This window comes from Oryctolagus cuniculus, chromosome 11 (genome assembly GCF_964237555.1).
Source record: "Oryctolagus cuniculus chromosome 11, mOryCun1.1, whole genome shotgun sequence".
Classification (NCBI taxonomy): domain Eukaryota; kingdom Metazoa; phylum Chordata; class Mammalia; order Lagomorpha; family Leporidae; genus Oryctolagus; species Oryctolagus cuniculus.
Genome location: NC_091442.1, coordinates 114,886,163 through 114,907,990, shown reverse-complemented (window position 1 = coordinate 114,907,990; position 21,828 = coordinate 114,886,163). Strand labels below are relative to the sequence as shown.

The following is a 21,828-nucleotide window of genomic DNA, read 5'->3' as shown; positions in this document are numbered from 1 at the left end:
ATGGTCTTGTGTGGTCCTGTGGCGATGTTCTCCTGTGGTCCCGTGGCGATGGTCTCGTGTGGTCCCCTGGCGAGCTCGTTCGTGCTCACGTCTAATCACAGCAGCAGTGGGTTTGTGGGAAGCCGGTGGGGTTCCCCTTCTTGTGAACACGGGGAAGGCAGTGCAGAAAGCTCAGGGAGTTGGGTGCCATGCTAGGGCAGCCTCCTTACCTGAGCTCGGAGCCTGTGGGCTAGAGGAGGGAGACAGCACACAGTGGGGGCTCACCTGTGGCTTCATTTCCTCCCTGGGGAGATGGCAAGGCGGGGCATCCCTGTGGCCCCCAGATGCTGCCCTCACACACTCAGCACTTTGTGTCTGACCGAGGCTTAACCGGCTGCCCCAGTGTCCCGCAGCCCCGGGTCAGTTGTCACTTCCTCGTCCTGCGGCTGCACATCTGAGGCCACACCAGCTGTCACCACCTCCTGGTGGCTCGCCCAGCCCCGGGTCCAAGGGAGGGGTCTGTCCTTACCCACCGCATGGGAGCCCCCTGCTGAGCGCAGCAGGTGAGCAGGCCGGAGCCCACTGGCCATCTGCTTGGGAGACAAATAAACCAGTGTGTAGCAGCCAGGCAGGGCAGTGGGCGCTGAGGAGATTCCAGGAGAGGCCCCAGAACTGCTGCTCTGTAGGCCCTGCCCTGAGTGACAGCCAGAATCACGACTGTGGCGCCTAGCACAGTGCCTGCCACAGAGCAGGCCATTTAGCAGTGTCCATCAACTGACTGGCTGACCAGTGAGAGGGCTTCCCGGAGGAAGCAAAGTGGACTAGGGGGAATTCCTTTTCATAAGAAACATTTTCTTGTTCCCCTTTTTTTTTTTTTTTTTTTTTGGACAGGTAGAGTTAGACAGTGAGAGAGAGGAAAGGTCTTCCTTCCGTTGGTTCACCCCGCAAATGGCCACTATGGCCAGAGCTATACTGATCCGAAGCCAGGAGCCAGGTGCTTCCTCCTGGTCTCCCATGTGGGTGCAGGGCCCAAGCACTTGGGCCATCCTCCACTGCCTTCCCGGGCCACAGCAGAGAGCTGGCCTGGAAGAGGAGCAACCGGGACAGAACCCAGCGCCCATATGGGATGCCGGCACTGCGGGTGGAGGATTAACCAAGAGAGCCATGGCCCCAGCCCCTCTTGTTCCATTTTTAGAATAATACATAGTCTTGGAGCCAGCACCGTGGCACACTAGGTTAATCCTCCGCCTGTGGTGCCAGCATCCTATATGGGTGCTGGGTTCTTTTTTTTTTTTTTTTTTGACAGGCAGAGTGGACAGTGAGAGAGAGAGAGAGAGACAGAGAGAAAGGTCTTCCTTTGCCGTTGGTTCACCCTCCAATGGCCGCCGCAGCCAGTGCGCTGCGGCCGGCATACCGCGCTGATCCGATGGCAGGAGCCAGGTGCTTCTCCTGGTCTCCCATGGGGTGCAGGGCCCAAGCACTTGGGCCATCCTCCACTGCACTCCCGGGCCACAGCAGAGAGCTGGCCTGGAAGAGGGGCAACCGAGACGGCCTGGAAGAGGGGCAACCGGGACAGAATCCGGTGCCCCAACCGGGACTAGAACCCGGTGTGCCGGCGCCGCAAGGCGGAGGATTAGCCCAGTGAGCTGCGGCGCCGGCCCTGTGCTGGGTTCTAATCCCAGTTGCTCCTCTTCCAGTCCAGCTCTCTGCTGTGGCCTGGGAAAGCAGTAGAAGATGGCCCAAGTCCTTGGGCCCCTGCACCCCCATGGGAGACCAGGAAGAAGCACCTGGCTCCTGGCTTTGGATTGGCACAGCGCCGGCCGTTGCGGCCATTTGGGGAGTGAACCAACGGAAGGAAGACCTTTCTCTCTGTCTCTTTCTCTCACTGTCTGTAACTTTACCTGTCAAATAAATTTAAAAAGTTATAAAATTAAAAAGAATAATACATAGTCTTTTAAGGAAATTTAGAAGAGATACAAAGTAAAGAAAATTTGTCAAAAGATGTTTTTAAACACTTAATTTCATTCTAGACATTTTTTTTCTTTTTCATGGTGAAACACAATGTGCATTTTAACAAGTCCATAAACGGGCTAATGAGTCGTCAGAAAACACCCACCTAACTGTTGGCCACCACAGACCCCAACCCCCACCCCCACCCCCGCTCCTGCCTCCTACTGGGTGAGACTGGGTTCTTGGTACGTGTGTGCCGTGTCCCGCCTGTGATGGCATCGCCAGAGCTCGAGGGGTGGGTCTTGTGGGCGGGTTCCCCTTGCTTCACTCCACCTTGCGTGTGTCAGCACCTCCCTGCTGCCTTACCTGTTCTGTTCTCTGTGGCGGGTCCGGCCTGTGGACAGCCCCGCCACTGGCCACCCCACAGGCCCGTGGCCAGCCCCGCCACTGGCCACCCCACAGGCCCATGGCCAGCCCTGCCACTGGCTGCCCCGCGGGCCCATGGACAGCCCCGCCGCTGGCCACCCCACGGGCCTGTGGCAGTCGTGGAGGCCGTTCTCGTCCCCGGCTCCTGCCCAGAGTCCAGCCGTAAACATTTTGGGCATGCCCTTCTCTAGGGTGCGTGTCTAGGAGTGGGGCTATCGCACCCCAAGGGTGCATAGCCTCAGCTTGGGGGCACTGTGCCTCCTGTCGTCGGCATTGGTTTCTGTCTTCAGCCGCCTGGCAGGGTCCCAGGGCTCAGAACTTCTGTCACCTGCCCTGTTGCCCACCTTTGGTCACTGTCACCTCCGTCTTGGCAGTCTGGGGCTGTAACGTGCTGTCTCACCGTGGCTTGAATTTTCATCTTCCTGGTTCCTAGCAACGCCGAATGCCTTTCTGTGTGGTGCGGCTGCTTACATTTCCCCTTTTGTAAAGTTCCCATTCTGTAGTCTTGCCTAGTTTTTTTTTTTTTGGTTTTTTTTTGTTGTTGTTTTTTGTTTTTTTTGTTTTTTTTTTTTAAGATGTATTTGAAAGGCAGAGTACCAGAGAGAATGAGAGAGAGCTTTCATCTGCTGGTTTGCTCCCCAAATGGCTGCGATGGCCAGGGGTGGGCTGGGCAGAAGTCAGGAGCCAGGAGCTCCATCCAGGTCTCCCACATGGTGGCAGGGCCCAAGCACTTGGGCCATCTTCTGCTTTCCCAGGTGCATTAGCAGGGAGCTGGCTGGGAAGTGGAGCAGCCGGGACTAGAACCTGCGCTCCAGTAAGGGAGGCTGATGTCAAGGTCGGTAGCTTAACCTGTTTGCCACAGCACCAGCCCCTGGTTGAATGATTTTTGAGTGCTGTGGCTTCTTAGTGATCTGTGTATATTTCCCAAGGGTGTCCTTTGACAGGATTGAAGTATTTTCTCCCACCCTGTGGCTTGTCTTCTCGCTTTTTCTATGATGTTTTTTGACACATAGACATTCTTAATGTAGCAATTTTATAGACTCCTTTTTTATAGTTTAGGTTTTTTTTTCTTAAAGATTTATTTATTTATCTGAAAGGCAGAGAGAGAGAGAGAGAGATCGATTGATCGATCTTCCATCTGCTGGTTCACTCCCCAGATGGCTACAATGGCCAGAGATGTGTCAATCTGAAGCCAGGAGCCAGGAGCCTCCTCTGGGGCTCCCACACAGGTACAGGGGCCCAAGGACTTAGGCCATCTTCTGCTTTCCCAGGCCATAGCAGAGCTGGGTTGGAAGTGGAGCAGCCAGGACTTGAACTGGCACCCATATGGGATGCCGGTGCTGCAGGCCAGGGCTTTAACCCACTGTGCCACAGTGCTGGCCCCTAGTTTGGGTTTTTTAAATACTTATTGGGGCTGGCGCCATGGCACGCTAGGTTAATCCTCCGCCTGTGGTTTCGGCATCCTACATGGGTGCCAGTTTTGGTCCTGGCTGCTCCTCTTCCCATCCAGCTCTCTGCTATGGCCTGGGGAAGCAGTAGAAGATGGCCCAAGTCCTTGGGCCCCTGCACCCACACGGGAGACCAGGAAGAAGCACCTGGCTCCTGGCTTTGGATCAGTGTAGCTCCAGCCATTGCAGCCATTTGGGGAATGAACCAACGGAAGGAAGACCTTTCTCTCTGTCTCTCCCTCTCACTGTCTGTAACTCTCTCTCAAATAAATAAATAAAATCTTTTAAAAAAATAAATAGAAACTTTTATTTATTTTCACTTTTTATTTGAAAGGCAGAGAGAGATCTCGTATCTGCTGGTTCACTTCCCCAAATGCCCACAATGGCCAGGGCTTGGCCAGGCTGACGATAGGAGCCAGGAACTCCATCCTGGTCCCCCGTGTGGGTGGCAGAGGCACAAGCACTTGGGCCATCACCTGCTGCCTCCCAGGCTGGGCATTAGCAGGAAGCTGGAGTGGAAGCAGAGTTGCCAGGACTCACGTCAGGGCTGTGAGCAGCTTCACCTGCCGCTCTCCGCACACCCTCCCTGTGCACCGCTCCCCAGGCAGTGCTCCCCACGCACCCACCCCACGTACCCCTCCCCACGCACCCCTCCCCAGGCACCACGCCTGTGGTTTGTTTTCAGAGCCTCACCTGAGAACCCCTTTCCTAGCCTGAGGGACCACAGCCTCTCCTGTGTCAAGATGGAGGCTCTCTACAGAGAAGGTGGTCTCCAGTCACCCTGGGGCAGGGCCGGAGCAGAGCTGGGCAGCCGGCCACTGCACCCTCGGCCTGTCCTTCCGCTGGTTTTCACTGCTGCCGGCCTCTGACCCTGACGTTGATCCCCTTTGTCTCTGGTGATTGGACGGTGCTCTCGTCCACGCTGGCGTATTTGCCGCTTGTCCCAGGAGGAGTCATGGATTTAGCCTCCGCCCCGAGCCAGACGCTGTGCCGGAGGCTCTGCTGGAATCCAGGTCTCCCAGGCTGGCAGGAGCAGTTACCTGGCCATCACCGCTGCCTCCCAGAGCCTGCATTGACAGGAAGCTGGAGCCAGGAACCAGAGCTGGTACCGCCCTCAGGCGCTCCAGTGCAGGATGGGGGTGTATTAATGGGGGTTCAACTGCCAGGCCAAACGCCCACCCTAAGTCTGCCTTTCGCGTTGTGGTCTTCTCTCCTCTGGAAGTGCTTTTGTGTCAGGGAGAAGCAGGTACAACCGCATGTCCTCCCCGTGATTACCTGATTTTCTTCCTCTAAAGACTTCTACCCTCCCGACTCTCGGGCACTGTTTCTTCAGCAGTGCGGAGGGCGCTCCAGGCTGTGCCTGGTTCCCTGCACTGGGGCCGCACAGCCTTGATGACAGGAGCGTCTAAGAAGTCCGGGCGTCAGCAAGTCCCCACTCGTCCCTCTTTGTACTGCGGCTGTTCGAGGAGCTGGGGTAGAGAAGGGATTATAAGCATGACCCACCTCCCAGCACTTCCAGAGGGGTCAAAGGTCAGCGTTCCCTAGTCCACTTTGAAGGCCCTGGCACACAGGACTGCTGTGTGGCTGTGAGCCGTTTGCACCCTCGTGCGAGCAGCCGTCAAGTGTTGGCTTCGGCAGGAGATCAGATCCTGGTGGGATTCCCGGGCAGCCGGGAACACGACTGTCTCGCTCCTAGCACGGTTGCCCAGCTGGGGGGGCAACCCACGTGGTGCGTGGGGGCGGCAGGGGAAGCCGCTGCGGGGATGGGGAGGGCCTGCACCCTGCACCACAGTCCTGTCCTGGCTTGAGGGTTGAGGGTGCCCTGAGCCTGCATTTGGGGGTGGGCGTCTGGAGACGCAGAGCCTCCCCGTCAGGGAACGGCGAGTGCAGAGTCGCAGGACGAGGTTGCCCTCAGGCACGCCCTGTGCCTCGTGTTGTGGCGGATTATCCACTTTCAGACATTCATTTTCTAACCATTGCCGGTGTTGAGAAGTAAACCGTATTTGCTTATTTAAAATGTTTTCATGGTGGTGACACAGCACGCAGGAGTTTCCGTCGTAGCCCTCTTCAGGTTCGGTGGTGGGAGGTAACTCACACAGTGGCACAGCCGATTTCCAGAGCTTTGTCGCCCCGTAGCACTGAAGCTCTGGTGCCCGCACGGGGGCGTAGTGGATGAAGACGCTGCCTGCGGCGCTGGCATCCCACACGGGCACCAGCCCAAGGCCCGGCTGCTCCACTTCCCATCCGGCTCCCTGCTAATGCACCTGGGAAAAGCAGCAAAGAACAGCCCAGGTGCTTGGGCCCCTGCTACCCTCGTGGGAGGCCTGGGAGAAGCTCCTGGCTTTGTGCTGGCCATTGTGACTGTTACTGGAGGAGCAGAGGGGCCTTGTCTTCACGCGAGAAAGAATGCAGGTGTGAGACAGAGAGCAGGGGAAAGCAACACAGCAGGTTCATTAGGGCAGGGACGTCCATAAGAACGGACGGGCCCCTCTCCAGACAGGACCTGAGAGAGAGTGCGCAGTGCACATCTAGGCGGGGGTTTTTAAGGGGATGGGTCTTGCCTTCCCTCCCCTTCTTCTCCTTCTCCTCTCAGAACAAAGGACTTGTTGGATGTAAATACAAAAAAAATTCCTTTCTGAGTCTTTCCCATTGAATACCAGACAGGGGAAGCCTGACTGGGGTCACCCCACCTTAGAAGAAGGATGTTTATCAGGTAGAAGGGGCAGGACCCCCGGAAAGTCATCAGGATCCGGGCAGACGATTGAAGTGCAGATGCTGGGCTGCACCTGGAAGGTTATCGGGATGACTTTGAGATGCGGATGCTGGACCACTGTAGATGTCGACTCCTTAGGCCTTTGTCACACACATGAGCTCATTTCTGACTTCCCACCTAACATGACCATTGGAGAGTGTGTGTTGCTGCTTTGAGAGTAACTGGTCTTTTACAGTTGCTCTGTTATGTATCTGGGTGTGGATTTCTTCTTCTACTTTACACTGTATGGGATTTGGTGGCCATTTTGAACCCTTACATTAGTCTTCATTTCTCAAAGAGCTATTATATCCTTCCCTGTTATCTCTTCTTAATTTTCTACTTTCCTTCTGCAAAGCCAGGTAACCATGTTAAGCCTTTTCTCTCTGCTATGTCTTTTAACTCCTCTTGTATTTTCCTATCATTTATCTCTGTGCTACATTCAGAATAATTTATCTATTTTCCGATTCACTAATTTTCTCTTTGGCTTTATCTCATTTTCATATAATCAGTTTATTATTCTATTATATATATATATATTAATTTCTAGAACTCCTTTTTCATTCTTCTTTAAATATTCTAGGTCAATACTTAGAGTTTTCTATACCCTGAAGATAAAATCAAATTTGTCTTTAATGTCCTTAAACATTGTGAGTGTAGCAGTTTTATCATCTTTGAGGATTCAAATACCCTCAATCTATTTTGGTATATTTTACTATTTATACTGGTTCATACTGGTTCTCATTCGTGGTGTTTTATTTCATTGTAACCCCCACCCCCATTTTTCCCCCTTCTGTATGCTGTGCTTTGCTGTTGAAAAATACTATGTGCAGAGTCTTTGGAGTCTAAAACGAGAGTCTCTTCATCAGGAGTGTTTTATGCTGTCTCTTTCCGGTACTGGGGACGCTGCCGTCTAGGGCCACTTTAAATTCTTGGCATGGAGCTTTGGGCCTGTCCCCAGGTGGAAGGCTGCTCCTTCCTTGGTGGGTCCTGGGCTTCACTCTGCTGCCCTCGGCTGGGGAAGTTCAGACTGACAGAGGCTGCTGTCTGCCCTCAGAGACCGGAAGCTGGGGCTGCGTTCATGGGCCTGCCCGAGTTCCTGCTCGTCCCGAGTTCCGTGGTATTTGCTTTCCATCTTGTCAGACCTTCTGCACATTGAAGAAGACTTTTAAAGATCTTTCTCCCAGCATTTCAGTTTTGTCCAGCGGGAGAGTTCTTCAGACGATAGTCCCACAGTGGTCGGGGAAGTGGAAAACTTCTTTTCCGAAGTAGTTTTTGTCCCTTTGCCTGTGTGTTTTTCTGTACAATATGACAAATACACTTCTGTGTTATGCGGAGCTCCCCGCGGGTGAACGTCGCAGTTTCCTAGTCCCCCTCCTGCTCTCCCAGTTTGGTTTGCCACTCTGCCAGGTGTCGCAGCGAAGAGCCTGCGCAGGCGCTCGTGCAGTTGAGCTTGCTCCTTTAAGAAGATTGCCCAAGATGTGCTTCTCGGGTCAGATTCCCAGGGCCTCTGAAAGGGCCTTCAGAGTTCTCTAGGGGCTGCGGTGGCACTGGTGCAGGTGCGTGTGTCTCGGGGCAAGCGGGGGTCTTCCTCAATGGACCACCCACTTCCCTGGCGGAACGTGGAAAGGCATCGGAGGTCACACAGTGAGAAGTCTCCTCCCCTCTTTTCTGGCGCTGCAGCCGCCAAGCAGTTCCCTTCCCAAAGTCGGCTCACCGCCGCCAGGTGCCTCCCGGGGTCCTCTCAGAGGCACCTCCTACCCAAGCAGACGGTAGGTAAGTAGTTTTGTCTTAAACAATGGTGCACCAAGCACACAGCCCTGAACCTTGCTTTTTTTTTGTTTGTTTGTTTGTTTGCAAATAACTATTGATCTTGGTAACTGTGCCCCGTCAGTATGGAACACGCTCCCTCAGGCCTCCTGCAGAGACACAGAGCCCGTGGGTGGGTGCGCCGTGCCACGACAGACTGTCCTGCAGTGGACGCTTGAGTTGTCTGCAGGCGGTGGCTGTAATGACCCATGTTGTCATTAGCAGCGTGGAGTGACGGCCTCTCAGGTCAAGCGCCCAGGATAGCTGGGGTAGGGAAGCCCATCGGCAGCGTGGACCAGCGTCGCCGGGTCCCCTCGCTGGGCGCTGTGAGAGGCCCATCCGGGGAGAAGGACAGGGGCAGGACAGCAGGAAGAGGTGGTGGCCAGCTGTCTCCTGTTCCGCTCCAGGGTGATGCTGACGGGGACACTGTCTGACCGGCAGCCGGCCGAGCTCCATCTCTTCCGCAATTACGACGCTCCAGAGTCCGTGCGGGAGCCTCGCTTCAGCCCGAACATCAACCTGAAGCCCCTGACTCAGCCCTCAGGTGACAGCCACAGTCGCGGCATGTGTAGGAGGCCGCTGCCGGGTCCTGGGAGGGAGGTGCAGGCTGACATCAGGCAGCCGCAGCCCTCCCCTGCCGCCCACTGCCCTGGGCCCTGCTGGCTGCGGACAGGCCTTGCTGGCAGCCCGAGGGCGACAGGTGGCCCCGTGGGTCCTGCTTCTGATGAGTCCCGCCTCCCTCTTCCCATGCCACGCATGCATGTGCAGACCTGGAGGCAGGGAGTGCATGGGTTTTACACCAGACCGCTCTACCCCAGACCAGCTGGTGTGGCGGGCAGCCCGGAGCAGTGGGGCGGCCCCCACCTACTTCCGGCCTAATGGGCGCTTCCTGGACGGCGGGCTGCTGGCCAACAACCCCACGCTGGACGCCATGACCGAGATCCACGAGTACAACCAGGACCTGATCCGCAAGGTGAGACGGGTCTCGGGCTGGAGGGGGTGGACAGGACCAGTGCCTGCAGCCAGCCCCGCTCCAGCAAGCCCTCCGAGGATCAGCTGCCCGGAGAGCAAGGGCCGTCGTCCATGCATGCGTTCACCCGTGCTCACGACCCGTGTTCTCTCACACTGGGGCCTGTTGGATCGGCGGCGTCTGCCTGAGGCACCGTGCGAGAGGGGTTCCGAGGCCAGTCCGCACCGGGTGACGGAAGTTGTTAAAATCAATGAGCATCTGGTGCTAGTGGGGAGGACAGCGGGCACACTGTGCACCTGCCGCCCGGTGCCCAGCCTGGGGACGCGCCCTTGCCCTTGCCCAGCTCACGTCTAGAGGGGACACTGCTCAGGGCCCAGGAGGACGAGGGCCGTGCTTGCAGGCTGGGGACTCAGGAGGGGCTCCTCGGAGGAGCCCTCGGAGCCAGAGAAGGGAGCGCCCTCTTGGGGCCAGACTGGGCAGGGTAGGCGTCCTGAAGAAAACAGACACACAGGTCCTGAGACCTGGTCCAGTCTAAGTCGTGTCCTATTAAGAATGAGGATCCTGGGACCGAGTGGGAGGGACTGGCCCTAGGTCACCCAGCAAACGGGCAGCAGGAGCTGGTTCTAGAGCAAAGGAGAGGAGCAGCCTCCAGGGCCGCAGGTTCAAGCCTCAGCCCCTGCTTCCAGTCACATGGCCAAGGCTCTCGCCACCTGTGAAGTGGGCCAGTGGCTGCCTTCTCCTCCCTCTGGCTGGGGTCCTAGATGAGATAATGATGCAAAGAGCAGATAAGAGCCGCCAGGGACCTGTCTCCCTGCCCTGACCTGCCCTGCCCTGCCCTGCCCTGCCCTGCCCTGCCTTGACTCGGAGACTGGTGTGTGTGTGTGTGTGAGGGAGAGAGAGAGAAAGTGTGTGTGTGAGTGTATTTGTGAGTGTGTGAGTGTGTATGTGAGTACATGTGTGAGCGTGTGTGTGTATGTGAGGGTATATGCGTATGTGTGTGTGTTACCAGAGAAAAGAGCCATGGAAGCCATGGGGTTCTTGTCTGCACACAAGAAAGAATTCAGGCGTGAGACAGCGAAGTGATAAGGCGTTATTAGGGACAGGGCATCCCTCAGGATGGAAGGGACAGAGAGAGCGCCCAGTCACTCGGAGTGGGGGAGAGCGAGGTTCCATGGTTCAGTGGAGAGAACACACCTGGGCAGGCAGGCGGGCGGCTCAGCAGAGAGCAGAGGGCCTAGTGTGCAGTCTTTGTTTAGACTCCCAGTTTTTAATGGAGTCTGTCTACCCACCTCCCTCTCCCCTCCAGGACAAAGGATGGGGAGCCCTAGTGAAAGGGTTTGTTGGGTGAAAATTAGCAGATTCCTCCCCAGATTTGCTGGCACTGGGCAGAGCAGAGGCACTTCCCTTAGGGTTTCTGTGAAGGTTTTATTGCCCCATGTTCTCAGGTCAGGTAGCCCATTTGGTCCTGGGGAGAGAGTTCTCCTGGGAGCTTTCCTTGGGGGAAGGGCTGGGACCACCTGGGAGGGTATCAGGGTCTGGGCAGGACTTTGAGTGCAGGTGCTGGACTGCTGTGGATGTCAGTTTCCTTAGGCCCTTTTCACACAGGCTGATTCCTGACTTCTACTGACCATTGAGTGTGCATGTATGTGAGTATGTGTGTGAGTGTGAGTAGGAGTGTGTGTATATGTGTGAGTATGTGTGTAAGTCTGTGTATGAATGTGTATGTGAGGGTCTGTGTGTGAGAGTGTATGTGTGTGTGAGCGAGTGTATGTGTGAGTGAGTGTGGAGGAGCATCTATGTGTGTGTGTGAGAGTGAGAGAATGTGTATTTGTATGTATGTATGTGAGTGTATGAGTGTGTGTGTGTGCGGGTATATGAGTGAGAGTGTATGAGTGCATGTGTGGCTGAGTGTGTGAGAGCGTGTATTTGTGTGTGTGTGAGTGTGTTTGTATATGTATGAGTATGTGTGAGTGTGTGAGGGTATATGAGTGAGAGTGTACGAGTGCATGTGTGGCTGAGTGTGTGTGAGAGCATGTATCTGTGTGAGTGTGTGTGTGTGTTAGTGTGAATGTATGAGTATGAGTGTGTGAGGGTATATGAGTGAGAGTGTATGTGGCTGAGTATGTGTGAGAGCGTGTATTTGTGTGTATGTGTGTGTATGAGTATGTGTGAGTGTGTGAGGGTATATGAGTGAGAGTGTATGAGTATGTGACTGAGTATATGTGAGAGAGCGTGTATTTGAGTGTGTGTGAGTGTGTATGTGTGTATATGTGTGAGGGTATATGAGTGAGAGTATATGAGTGGCTGAGTATGTGTGAGAGCGTGTATTTGTGTGAGTGTGTGTGTGTATGTGTGTATATGATTATGTGTGAGTGTGTGAGGGTATATGAGTGAGATTGTATGAGTGTATGTGTGGCTGAGTATGTGTGTGAGAGCATGTATTTGTGTGAGTGTGTGTGTATGTGTGTGTATGAGTATGTGTGAGTGTGTGAGGGTATATGAGTGAGAGTGTATGAGTGTGTGACTGAGTATATGTGAGAGAGCGTGTATTTGAGTGTGTGTGTGTTAGTGTGAATGTATGAGTATGAGTGTGTGAGGGTATATGAGTGAGAATGTATGAGTGTATGTGGCTGAGTATGTGTGAGAGCGTGTATTTGTGTGAGTGTGTGTGTATGTGTGTATATGTGTGAGTGTGTGAGGGTATATGAGTGAGAGTGTATGAGTGGCTGAGTATGTGTGAGAGCGTGTATTTGTGTGAGTGTGTGTGTATGTGTGTATATGATTATGTGTGAGTGTGTGAGGATATATATGAGTGAGAGTGTATGAGTGTATGTGGCTGAGTATGTGTGTGAGAGCATGTATTTGTGTGAGTGTGTGTGTGTATGTGTGTATGAGTGTGTGAGGGTATATGAGGGAGAGTGTATGAGTGTGTGGCTGAGTATGTGTGTGAGAGCATGTATTTGTGTGAGTGTGGGGAGCATATGTATGTGAGTGTGTGAGTGTACATGTGTGTGAGTGAGTGTATGTGTATTTGAGTATGTGTGAGTGCATATGTGTATTTGTGTGTGAGCGTATGAGTATATATGAGCGTGTGTGTATCACAGCAGGGGTGTGTGGATATTTGTTGGTACACAGGTGCTTTCCCAGTAGACCCCACATGACACCCACCCCAGTGCTTCCAGAGGGGGGGCTATGGCACAGAGGCCACAGGCAGGACCCCGTCCCCCAGGGACCGGGCCGAGGTTAGTGCCCAGGTGCGCTCCAGCCCCAGGAGCCTCCTCCTGACTCTTCCCTGGGTGCCCCTCCCCGTGGGAAGATCTTCTCTGACGCTCTCTGCCCTGTTCCCAACAGGGTCAGAGCGAAAGGGTGAAGAAACTCTCCATCGTTGTCTCTCTGGGGACAGGGAGGTCCCCGCAGGTGCCCGTGACCTGCGTGGACGTCTTCCGCCCCAGCAACCCCTGGGAGCTGGCCAAGACTGTTTTTGGGGCCAAGGAACTCGGCAAGATGGTGGTGGACTGTGTGAGTCTGGGCCCCTTTTTGGGGGGTCTCCCCACTGGGCCCCGGCTGCAGGGAGCTTCCTGATTCAGTCTCAGTGCTGGGCAGGGGCCTCAGCCACCTCCCACAGGGACTCAGATGCGGACACTTTCCACAGCTGAGGGTCTGAGACGGACAGAAGCTGCAGGGAGCGGGACACGTAGGTGTGGCCACTCCGCCACTGCCCCCCACCCACCGCCAACCTGTGCAACCACAGAACCCTGCCCTTCGCAGCGGGGCCATCACAGCAGGCCGAGGAGGGGGACTTGCCCAGAGTCACTCTGCTGCTGGGCGGCTGGGACTGGGGCCCCCCGGGGGGACTCTGGAACACAGCAGAGCCTGCGCGGGGGCGCTGGGCATGCAGAGGCCGCCTCTCCACAGTGCACGGATCCCGACGGGCGGGCCGTGGACCGCGCGCGGGCCTGGTGCGAGATGGTCGGCATCCAGTACTTCAGGTAGGGCCCTCCCCTTCGGTGTCCCAAGCCCCCCCCCAGCCCCGGCCAAGCACCTGAGGTGACCCCTGCTCGTGGCCGGGACAGGCTGAACCCCCAGCTGGGCGCGGACATCATGCTGGACGAGGTCAGCGACGCTGTGCTGGTCAACGCCCTCTGGGAGACCGAGGTCTACATCTACGAGCACCGAGAGCAGTTCCAGAAACTCATCCAGCTGCTGCTGTCACCATGAGGCGCCAGACCCCGCCCTCCCCTGCACCCCTGCTCAGGCAGCGTGGAGCCTGGGGGCTGGGGGGGCGCTGAGCTTCCTGCCTGAGGCGGGTCTTGATCCCTGACCCCTCCCCCTTCTGGCACCTTGTCACTCCAGGCATAGAAAGCCATGAGACCCCCTTGGCCCTTTTCCCCAACCGTGAAGGACAACTGACCTGGGCCCCTGCGCCCTCTCAGCTCAACACTACGGCCGCCCAGCGCCCGATCCCTGCCCAACGCTGGCTTCCCAGAGGGCCGGCAAGGGCTGCCTCTGCTCCATCCTGAGCCTCCGGCTCCCAGGTTGCCTTGCTGGAGCAGCCTACCTGTCCTGCCCTCTACCCTCTGCCCTGGGAGTGAGTTCTAGAGAAACAGGGCGTCCCCCACCCCGTCAGCAAGGGAACCCAGGCTCTGGGAGCGGGGTGCCCCATTCGACTTTGCCCCTCCATCCAAGCCCAGCCACCCCACCTCCAGAGCTGCCCCACCCACCCCACCCAGAGGCCCCTCCTCGGCTCTCAAAGGTCGCTCTGAGTTAACCCGTCCCCTGCCCAAGGAGAGCGGGCTGGTGGGGGGAGGTGGGCTGTTTCCAAACAGAAATAAACGGTTTGGGTTCAAGGACGACTGTGGTGTGAGTGCCCTGACTGCCTCCCCAGCTCCCGTCAGCTGCCTGCAGAAGGGGACACCCCACTCTCACTCCAGGCCTCCCCCAAACAGGCTCCTAGGGTGTTCCGAGGCAGCCTCCTGGCCCAGCCGCCCCAGACAAGCCACCGGGGCTCTTTGATCCTCAGTTGGGAGCCTCAGGAGAGATCCGGAACAGCAGGGAACTCGGGCCAGGCAGCGAGGAGGCAGGCTGGGGGCTGCGGGGTCTCTGCCGCCCCTCCTCTAGCTTGTGGGGGAGCTGCGTGGGGCTGAGGGGCCGAGGCTCCTGGGCACTGATGTGCCTGCCCCAGGGCCTGGCAGGGAGGGTCCCCAAGGAGGGGCAGCTCTGTCCATTGGGGTGGGAGGACAGGCAGAGTCCTGGGGGAGTGACCGTCCACATGTGCCCACCAGCCCACGGCGCGGAGGGGTAAATAATTGAAGGGCAGGTCACACGAACCCTCAGCGTCACAGGCTGCCTTCCCCGCTGGCTCCGGTTACGCCCCAGATGGCGTTCTGACAGCCCCAGCTGGTGAATAATTAAGCGGGGCAGCCTCCAGCTCCAGGCCCGGCTCTGCAGCCTCCGCGCTGCCCGCCAAGCGCTGGACACCGCAAGAACTGACCTCGCTCTCGCAGCCCCTCTGTCGCCGCCCACCTCTTGCTCAGCGCTGGTGCAGCCGCCCATGGCCCCCGAGATGGACCAGTTCTACAGGTCCACCATGGCCATCTACAAGGTGAGCTTCTCCCCCGGGGCATGGAGGCCGCTGCACGGCAAGGGCCAGCCCAGGCTGCAGGCGTTCAGGAGGGAGGCCCGGAACAAGCCTGGCTGTCTGGGCATGGGGTGTGGTCCCAGCGAGCAGCCAGCCACACTCAGCAGGACCTGCAGCTCCCACTCCCAGGGTGAGGCGGGTCGGGGCCCCGTAGCCAGGGTGGCCGTAGCTGGGAGCGGGGTCCCTCTAGCTGAGTCTACAGGCAGGAGCCCAGGTAGGAGGGAGCTGACACCTGGCTGTGGGCTTGGCTTGCTCTCTTCCATGCCGACACTCACAGGGGTTGCTGCATAGGCATTTATTGAGCACCTCCTGAATGCAAGGCCCTTTCACGTGGGAGGCTCACATTCTACCTGTGAAGCACAAATACCCACCACCTTTGAGAGATGAGAAAACTGAGACCACAGAGGTTAAACAGCTCGTCCAGGGTCATGAGAGTGGAAGAGTGCTGCTGGGATTGGAATCAAGACCCAGTTTCAAGCCCGAGTTCAGGGCTGTCTCCACCAGCCAAGGGTCACTTCACCTGACCACAGCTCCAGGTGGCCCACAGTGACCCAGCCACCACCTGGCTCCCGGGAGAGCTCATCTTTGAGGAGGGCGACATCTGCCCTTGACCCTGAGGTGACTGTTGGCAACCCCATATGACTGGCCCAGCGAGGCCTGGGCTCAGGGCATGGCCGTCCAGGGGCGGCCACAGCAGAGGCACAGGCTTCAGCCTGGTGGCAGGAGAACCTTCGAGGTGAGCGGCCTCATCTGGGCAGGTGTGTGAGTAGAAGCTGGCTGCAAGGGGACCCTGGTCCCTGAGGCTCCTGGCACTGAGGGCCAGGATCCTGGTGCCCCCGGTTTCTAGGGATCTCCCCAGAGTCTGGAGGCTCCTCACTGGGGCTGGAGGTGCCTCTGCCCATCGTTCCTTCCTCCTCTCCCATCTCCACGCCCCCTGCTTCTGCACCCAGAGCATCATGGAGCAGTTCAACCCCGCCCTGGAGAACCTGGTGTACCTAGGGAACAACTACCTGCGGGCCTTCCACGGTGAGTGCCTGTGCCTGGGGCGCCCGTCCCTCCGCCTCCACTTCCCCCACCCTCCCGGGCCCCTCCAGGCCACCAGCGGTGCCCCAGCCCACCCCACATACTCATCCTCAGCCATGTGGCCTGTGCTCGCCCATGCAGCCAGAGGCGCCCTATGCACCCCTCACCCGCCTCCTACCCGCATCCCAGGCCACACACCCACCCTTCCTGCACAACCCCAGAGACACACTTGTCCCCTCGATGCCACCTGCAGAACCCAGCCCCCACCTCTGCAACCTCAGCCTCTCGTGCTGCTTTGCCTTCCCCAACAGGCCACCCGCTCTGTCCCTGTGTGCGTGGCTGCCAGTATGTCCCCACATCACCCCTCTCCCAATACCAGTCCCACTGAGGCTGAGGGCCACTCCCTCCCTCCATGCTTCTTAGGGCCTCCGAATCGAGCCTGCCCCTGACGCAGCCCCACCCCTCACCCTGTACCTGGGGTTCACAACACACCTGCCCACACCCTCCTCGTGGGCACACACAGATGCTCACACCCACCCACAAGAGACACACACTGAGGCCATCCTAGCACAAGGCCGGGGCTGGGTGCAGCTGGCCCCTGGGGAGAGCCCAGGCCCACACGTCCCTGCTGGCCTCTGGCCCGTGCCCCCTCTGCGCACACCACCCAGGGGACCCCCCCCCAGCACAGACCCTCAGTGACCGCTGCACACAGTCTCCTACAGAAAGCAGGAGTCCCCGAGGGATGGGTAGGGGGCGGGGGGCGCACGGGGGCTAGACGGTGCCCTCCTGCCCGCAGCTCTGTCCGAGGCGGCCGAGGTTTACTTCAGCGCCATCCAGAAGATCGGGGAGCAGGCCCTGCAGAGCTCCACCTCGCAGATCCTGGGTGAGCCCCCCCACTGTGCCGTCGGCACTCCTCCCAGCCCCCACTGCCCCCAGGCCTCTTCCTGCTGTCTGGGCTCTCTCTGCCCTGAGCCCGCCTTTGCCCACCATCCTGGGCTTCCGGAGTGTTCCTTTGCACAGGTGCTCCTCCAGGAAGTCCCCCTTGACCCCTCCCCCCCGCCCCCAGTACAGGCCTGGGGCCCAGACCCTGCCTGTGGAGCCCGAGCCCTCCGCACCCCTCCCCGCAGGGCTGAGTCCTGGAGAGCCACATGGGAAATCCCCGGACTTTGGTCCTGAGGTCCAGCCTCAGACAGGCCCTCTCCTGTTGGCTGCTGTGGGCAGAGGGGCGGGGGCGGGGCAGGCTTTGAGGCCCGGCTCCCTCCTGCCCCCAGGTGAGATCTTGGTGCAGATGTCCGACACCCAGCGGCACTTGAACTCTGACCTGGAGGTGGTGGTGAGTACCAGACCCGGGCCTGCAGGCCTGCTCATGGAAACCGGCTGCGTGCCAGGGAGAGCCAGGGCCCAGCCTGCACACCCTCCTCAGGGAGGCCCTCCTGCCCCCTCTGCCCTTGGTGACCCCGCTGCCCGGACAGCTCTGCTGGGCGCGTCCCCCTGCGCAGCTTGTTCCAGGCCGTAGTGGCCCAGGAGGCTGATGCCATTTACTGTCCCATTTTACAGAGCAGAACACAGTCCCAGAGTTCCGGTCAGCTCCTCAGAGTCCAGAGCAGGTGGAGGTACCGGGCAGGTGCCTCTGTCCCTGCTTCCCAGAGTGCACCCCCAGTCTCCCAGGGAGCAGCCAAGATCTGGCCATGTCGCTGTCCTGGCAGATGCCTTCCACTACCTGCCGTCCACGGCACTTCACCTAGGCTCCTCAGTGCGGGAGCCGCAGCCCCTCCCCAGCACCCCCAGCTGGAGCCCAGCCTCCCGAGCAGCTGGCCCCTCCCCAGCAGTGTCCCTTCCTCCTGAGGGCTCCCCTCGCCGCGCACAGGGTCAGCCGCTCACTGCTCTGGGCGCCAGTGGATGCTTCTGTCTGTTCTCAGCACGTGTGGTCAGGGCAGCGAATTCTGCAGCCAGAGCTCCTGGGTTCCCAGCCACTGCCACCAGTCACTGGCCCTGTGTGCCTGTGCTGGGCTCTGTCCCTCAGTTGAGCCATCTGGAAGATTAAGACACGCAAGGAAACTGCCTTTAAGAGCCTCAGGAGGATGAAGTGGGCTTAGGTTGTGGAGACTTGGGCTTCCTGTCCCTGCATGTCACTGTGGCACACCTGGGTTGTGCAGGGACAGTGTCACCCAGGCTGGCTCTGTAAGGAGAGCTGCCCTCTTCAGGCACCGTGGTCTTGGCTGTGACAACTGGGCAGGGCCCCCGGCCAGGAGTGTACCAGGCAGAGCGGTGCCAGAGGCCACATCCGCCTGGACTATGGGGACTGTTGACTGTCGTCGTGTGCTGGGCATTGTGGGAGGCACTGAGGACCCAGCAGACAGAAATCCCTGTGAGCGTGGCTGTCACAGGTGAGATGCACAGTGTGCAAGGAGACAAGCAGGCGGCAGATGCCTAAGGGAGGGAGGGGCGGGAGTTACCAGGCGACACCTGGCAGGGCACATGGCGGGTGCAGGACTGTGAGTGACAGGAGGTGGCCGGGCAGCCCAGGGCCCGCTCATGGGAACGCTCTTGGGCTCTGGCTGTTTCTTTGAGGGAAAGGGCCCCATGACAGAGTTTTAAGCAAAGAGAGAACAGGATCTGAGCTTAGATTTGATGTTAATTGGTTTACCTTTTTATCGTAAATGGAAACACAGAAAAAATGCCACAGAGCAATCAGAGCTGAGGGCGCCTTGTAAGGCAGGCCGGCCTTAGAAGTGCCACTCAGGTCAAGAGCTTTGTCACCTCCCCAGAACCCCCTCCGTGGGCCCCCCTCCAAATCCCAGCCGCTCCCTCCCGCCGGAGGTTGCCACTGGCCTGGGCTGACGCTAAATGTGTGCCTCCGTGGTTCGTCAGCCACACACACGTCCTAGACGCCAGGATTTGGCTTTGCTCTTTTGAAAGAAATAGGCCTTCGAGTCTCCAAGCTGCTGGCTCTCCTCCACCTGCACCTTCCTTGCCCAGGGGCTGTTCCACCTGGCTTCCCTACAGCCCGGGAGCTGCCCCCTTGTGCCCGTGTCCTCTGCAGCCAGAGGCCTGGACAGACTCCGAGCCCGTCCTCTGGCAGGACCAGAGGGGGCCGAGCTCTTCAGTCGGGTCATCCACGCAGCTGTCCTCTGAAGCTTGTCTGCAAGGCTTCCATAAAGACCTCCCCCGACCTGCCCGGGTTAGCCACTGGCGCAGGAAAGGCGCGACTGCTGGAGGGCTTTCCACTATCACCAGACACAGATTTAAGCTGAGGGAGCGCATTTCGGTCCTTTTAATGAAGTTGGAAATGGCCCATCTTCGGCCTTCCGAGTCCTTTTGACACGGCCTGCTTGCTTGCACAGCTCCCTTGCTGTCTGGTGTGGCCGTGTCTCAGCCTCATCTCCTTCTGCTCCTTGGGACCTGGGATCAGGTGTTTCTCCACACAGCCCTGGTGTTCATGGTCAGTGGCCGGGGCACTGCCAGCCCAGCGTCTGGGCATCCTTGGGGCTGACGCTTTGCACCCGTGTCCACACGGCCGTACCTATGCACACACGTCCGCATTCAGAGTGCACACAGCACCACACACTCCCAGTGAGGCTTCGGCACACACAACAGGGTCGTTCCTTCACCCCCTCTGTGTGTTGCTAGTGACTCCTGCGTCCCACATCGAGACCCTGCCTGCTTCTCTCAGGGATACGGAGAATGAATGGAAGAGCCAGAGTAACCCATAATCACCTGCGTGCTTTACCTCACGTCGCACACACAACCATCTCAGAACAGCAGGACTGACTCTGCAGCTGCTTTGTGATTGCTTTTCTTTTTGAATACTGATTTATTTATTTGAAAGGCAGAGTTACAGAGCAGCAGAAGCAGAGAGAGAGAGAGGTCTTCCATCTGCTGGTTCACTCCCCAAATGGCTGCAACAACCGGGATTGGGCTGATCTGAAGCCAGGAGCTAGGAACTTCTTCCCAGTCTCCCACGTGGGTGCAGGGGCCCAAGGACTCGGGCCGTCTTCTACTGCTTTCCCAGGCCACAGCAGAGAGCTGGATCAGAAGTGGAGCAGCCGGGACTAGAGCCCATGTGGGCTGCTGGCACTGCAAGCTGGGGCTTTACCCACTAAGCCACAGCGCCGGCCTGGCCTCATGACTTCTGAAAGCAGGTGTGGGTCACTTTGCACCTGCTTGGCCCATTCTGTGTGTGTGTCAACCCCAGTGCTGCTGGGTCTCCACTGTCAGAGCACAGGGCTGCTATCCACAGTGCTCTGCCTTTGACCTCTGTCCACAAGCAGCTCAGGACTGCCAGTCTTTGCGGCAGTGTCTCTCATTGCCTTGCCTCCCTGCAGCTTGTTCTGCGATAGTTCCCACAGGGCAGGCTCCTGGGAGCAACGCACGCTGAATTGCTGCCGGTGGGGAAGTTTGCCAGTCCTCTTTTAAGATTTATTTATTTTCTTTGAAAGGCAGAGTTACAGAGAGAGAGGGAGAGACAGAGAGAGGTCTTCCATCCTCTGATTCATACCCCAGATGACCACAACAGCTAGGGCTGGGCCAGGCCTAAGCCAGGAGCACCTTTGGGGCCTCCCACATGGGTGGCAGGGGCCCAAGCACTTGGGCCATCCTTTGCTGCTTTTCCCAGGCCGTTAGCAGGGAGCTGGATTAGAAAATGGAGCAGCTGGGACAGGAACTGGAGCCCATATGGGATGCCAGTGTCACAGGCTGCGACTTTACCCACTGTGTCACAACACCAGCCCTGTAATGTGTTTTTGCTGTGTGGTTTTAACTCTGTTTTGGTTTGTTTTTTTTTGTTTTGTTTTGTTTGACAGAGTTAGATAGTGAAAGAGAGAGACAAAGAGAAAGGTCTTCCTTCCGTTGGTTCACCCCCCAAATGGCTGCTACGGCTGGCGCTGTGCCAATCCAAAACCAGGAGCCAGGTGCTTCCTGCTGGTCTCCCATGGGGTGTAGGGCCCAAGCACTTGGGCCATCCTCCACTGCACTCCCGGGCCATAGCAGAGAGCTGGACTGGAAGAGGAGCAACAGGGACAGAATCCTGCGCCCCAACTGGGACTAGAACCCGGTGTGCCGGCGCTGCAGGCAGAGGATTAGCCTAGTGAACCGCGGCGCTGGCCTTAACTCGTTTTTAAATTTCAGGAACGTTGTGTCACAGCTGTACTTCTTAGGATGGTTTGGTTCTCGCTCTTTGAATCTTGCTGCTGCAGCGGCCTAGTGTGTGGACGTCAGACCCTCACAGCCTGCCTTCAGTGCTTGTTTCTTCTGCCTGGGTATTTTCCTCTTTTTTCTTTTCTCTCTGTTTCCCCACTGCCAGGTATAATGATGTAAGATGTGGAGCTCGGCTAGAGACCCAGGAGCCCTATCCTGGAGGGCAAACACATCGCATCTGTAAATGCCTGACTCAGCTTTGTTGAGATACAACCCACCTACCAGAAAATGCACCTCTTTGAAAAGAGCCAGGGCCAGCACCGTGGTGCAGTAGGTTAATTTCTTGCCTGTGGCGCCGGCATCCCATATGGGCGCCGGTTCTAGTCCTGGCTGCTCCTCTTCCCATCCTGCTCTCTGCTATGGCCTGGGAAAGCAGTAGAAGATGGCTCGAGTCCTTGGGCCCCTGCACCCACATGGGAGACCTGGAAGAAGCTCCTGGCTCCTGGCTTTGGATCGGCGCAGCTCCAGCCGTTGCGGCCATTTGGAGAGTGAACCAAGGTAAGGAAGACCTCTCTCTCTGCCTCTTCCTCTCACTGTCTGTAACTCTGCCTGTCAAATAAATAAAATCTTTTTAAAAAGAATGAGAGAGAAGAGCCGAGCCTAGTTGGAGGCCGTTAGTGTGATCACAGAGCTGCAGCCA

General features: G+C 57.7%; 2 protein-coding genes across 16 annotated transcripts in view; both read left to right on the top strand.

Annotated features, from left to right (window-relative positions):
- Positions 1-14,181, top strand: part of PLA2G6 (phospholipase A2 group VI) — a 54,435-nt gene extending 40,254 nt beyond the window's left edge. For 6 of the 13 annotated variants that reach the window (XM_070051277.1, XM_070051274.1, XM_070051273.1 and 3 more), the window contains 5 exons: positions 8,769-8,905; positions 9,180-9,334; positions 12,683-12,850; positions 13,247-13,320; positions 13,405-14,181. In XM_070051277.1, coding sequence (XP_069907378.1) covers positions 8,769-8,905; positions 9,180-9,334; positions 12,683-12,850; positions 13,247-13,320; positions 13,405-13,549 — 679 coding nt within the window. In that variant the 3' untranslated portion in view covers positions 13,550-14,181. 13 annotated transcript variants of the gene reach the window in all.
- Positions 14,182-14,325: 144 nt separating this feature from the next.
- The window catches only part of BAIAP2L2 (BAR/IMD domain containing adaptor protein 2 like 2), a 29,966-nt gene continuing 22,463 nt past the window's right edge, over positions 14,326-21,828 (top strand). For all 3 annotated transcript variants that reach the window (XM_051837819.2, XM_070052920.1, XM_070052919.1), the window contains exons 1-4: positions 14,326-14,933; positions 15,920-15,995; positions 16,789-16,875; positions 17,264-17,325. In XM_051837819.2, coding sequence (XP_051693779.1) covers positions 14,883-14,933; positions 15,920-15,995; positions 16,789-16,875; positions 17,264-17,325 — 276 coding nt within the window. In that variant the 5' untranslated portion in view covers positions 14,326-14,882. The remainder of the gene's footprint in view (positions 14,934-15,919; positions 15,996-16,788; positions 16,876-17,263; positions 17,326-21,828) is intronic.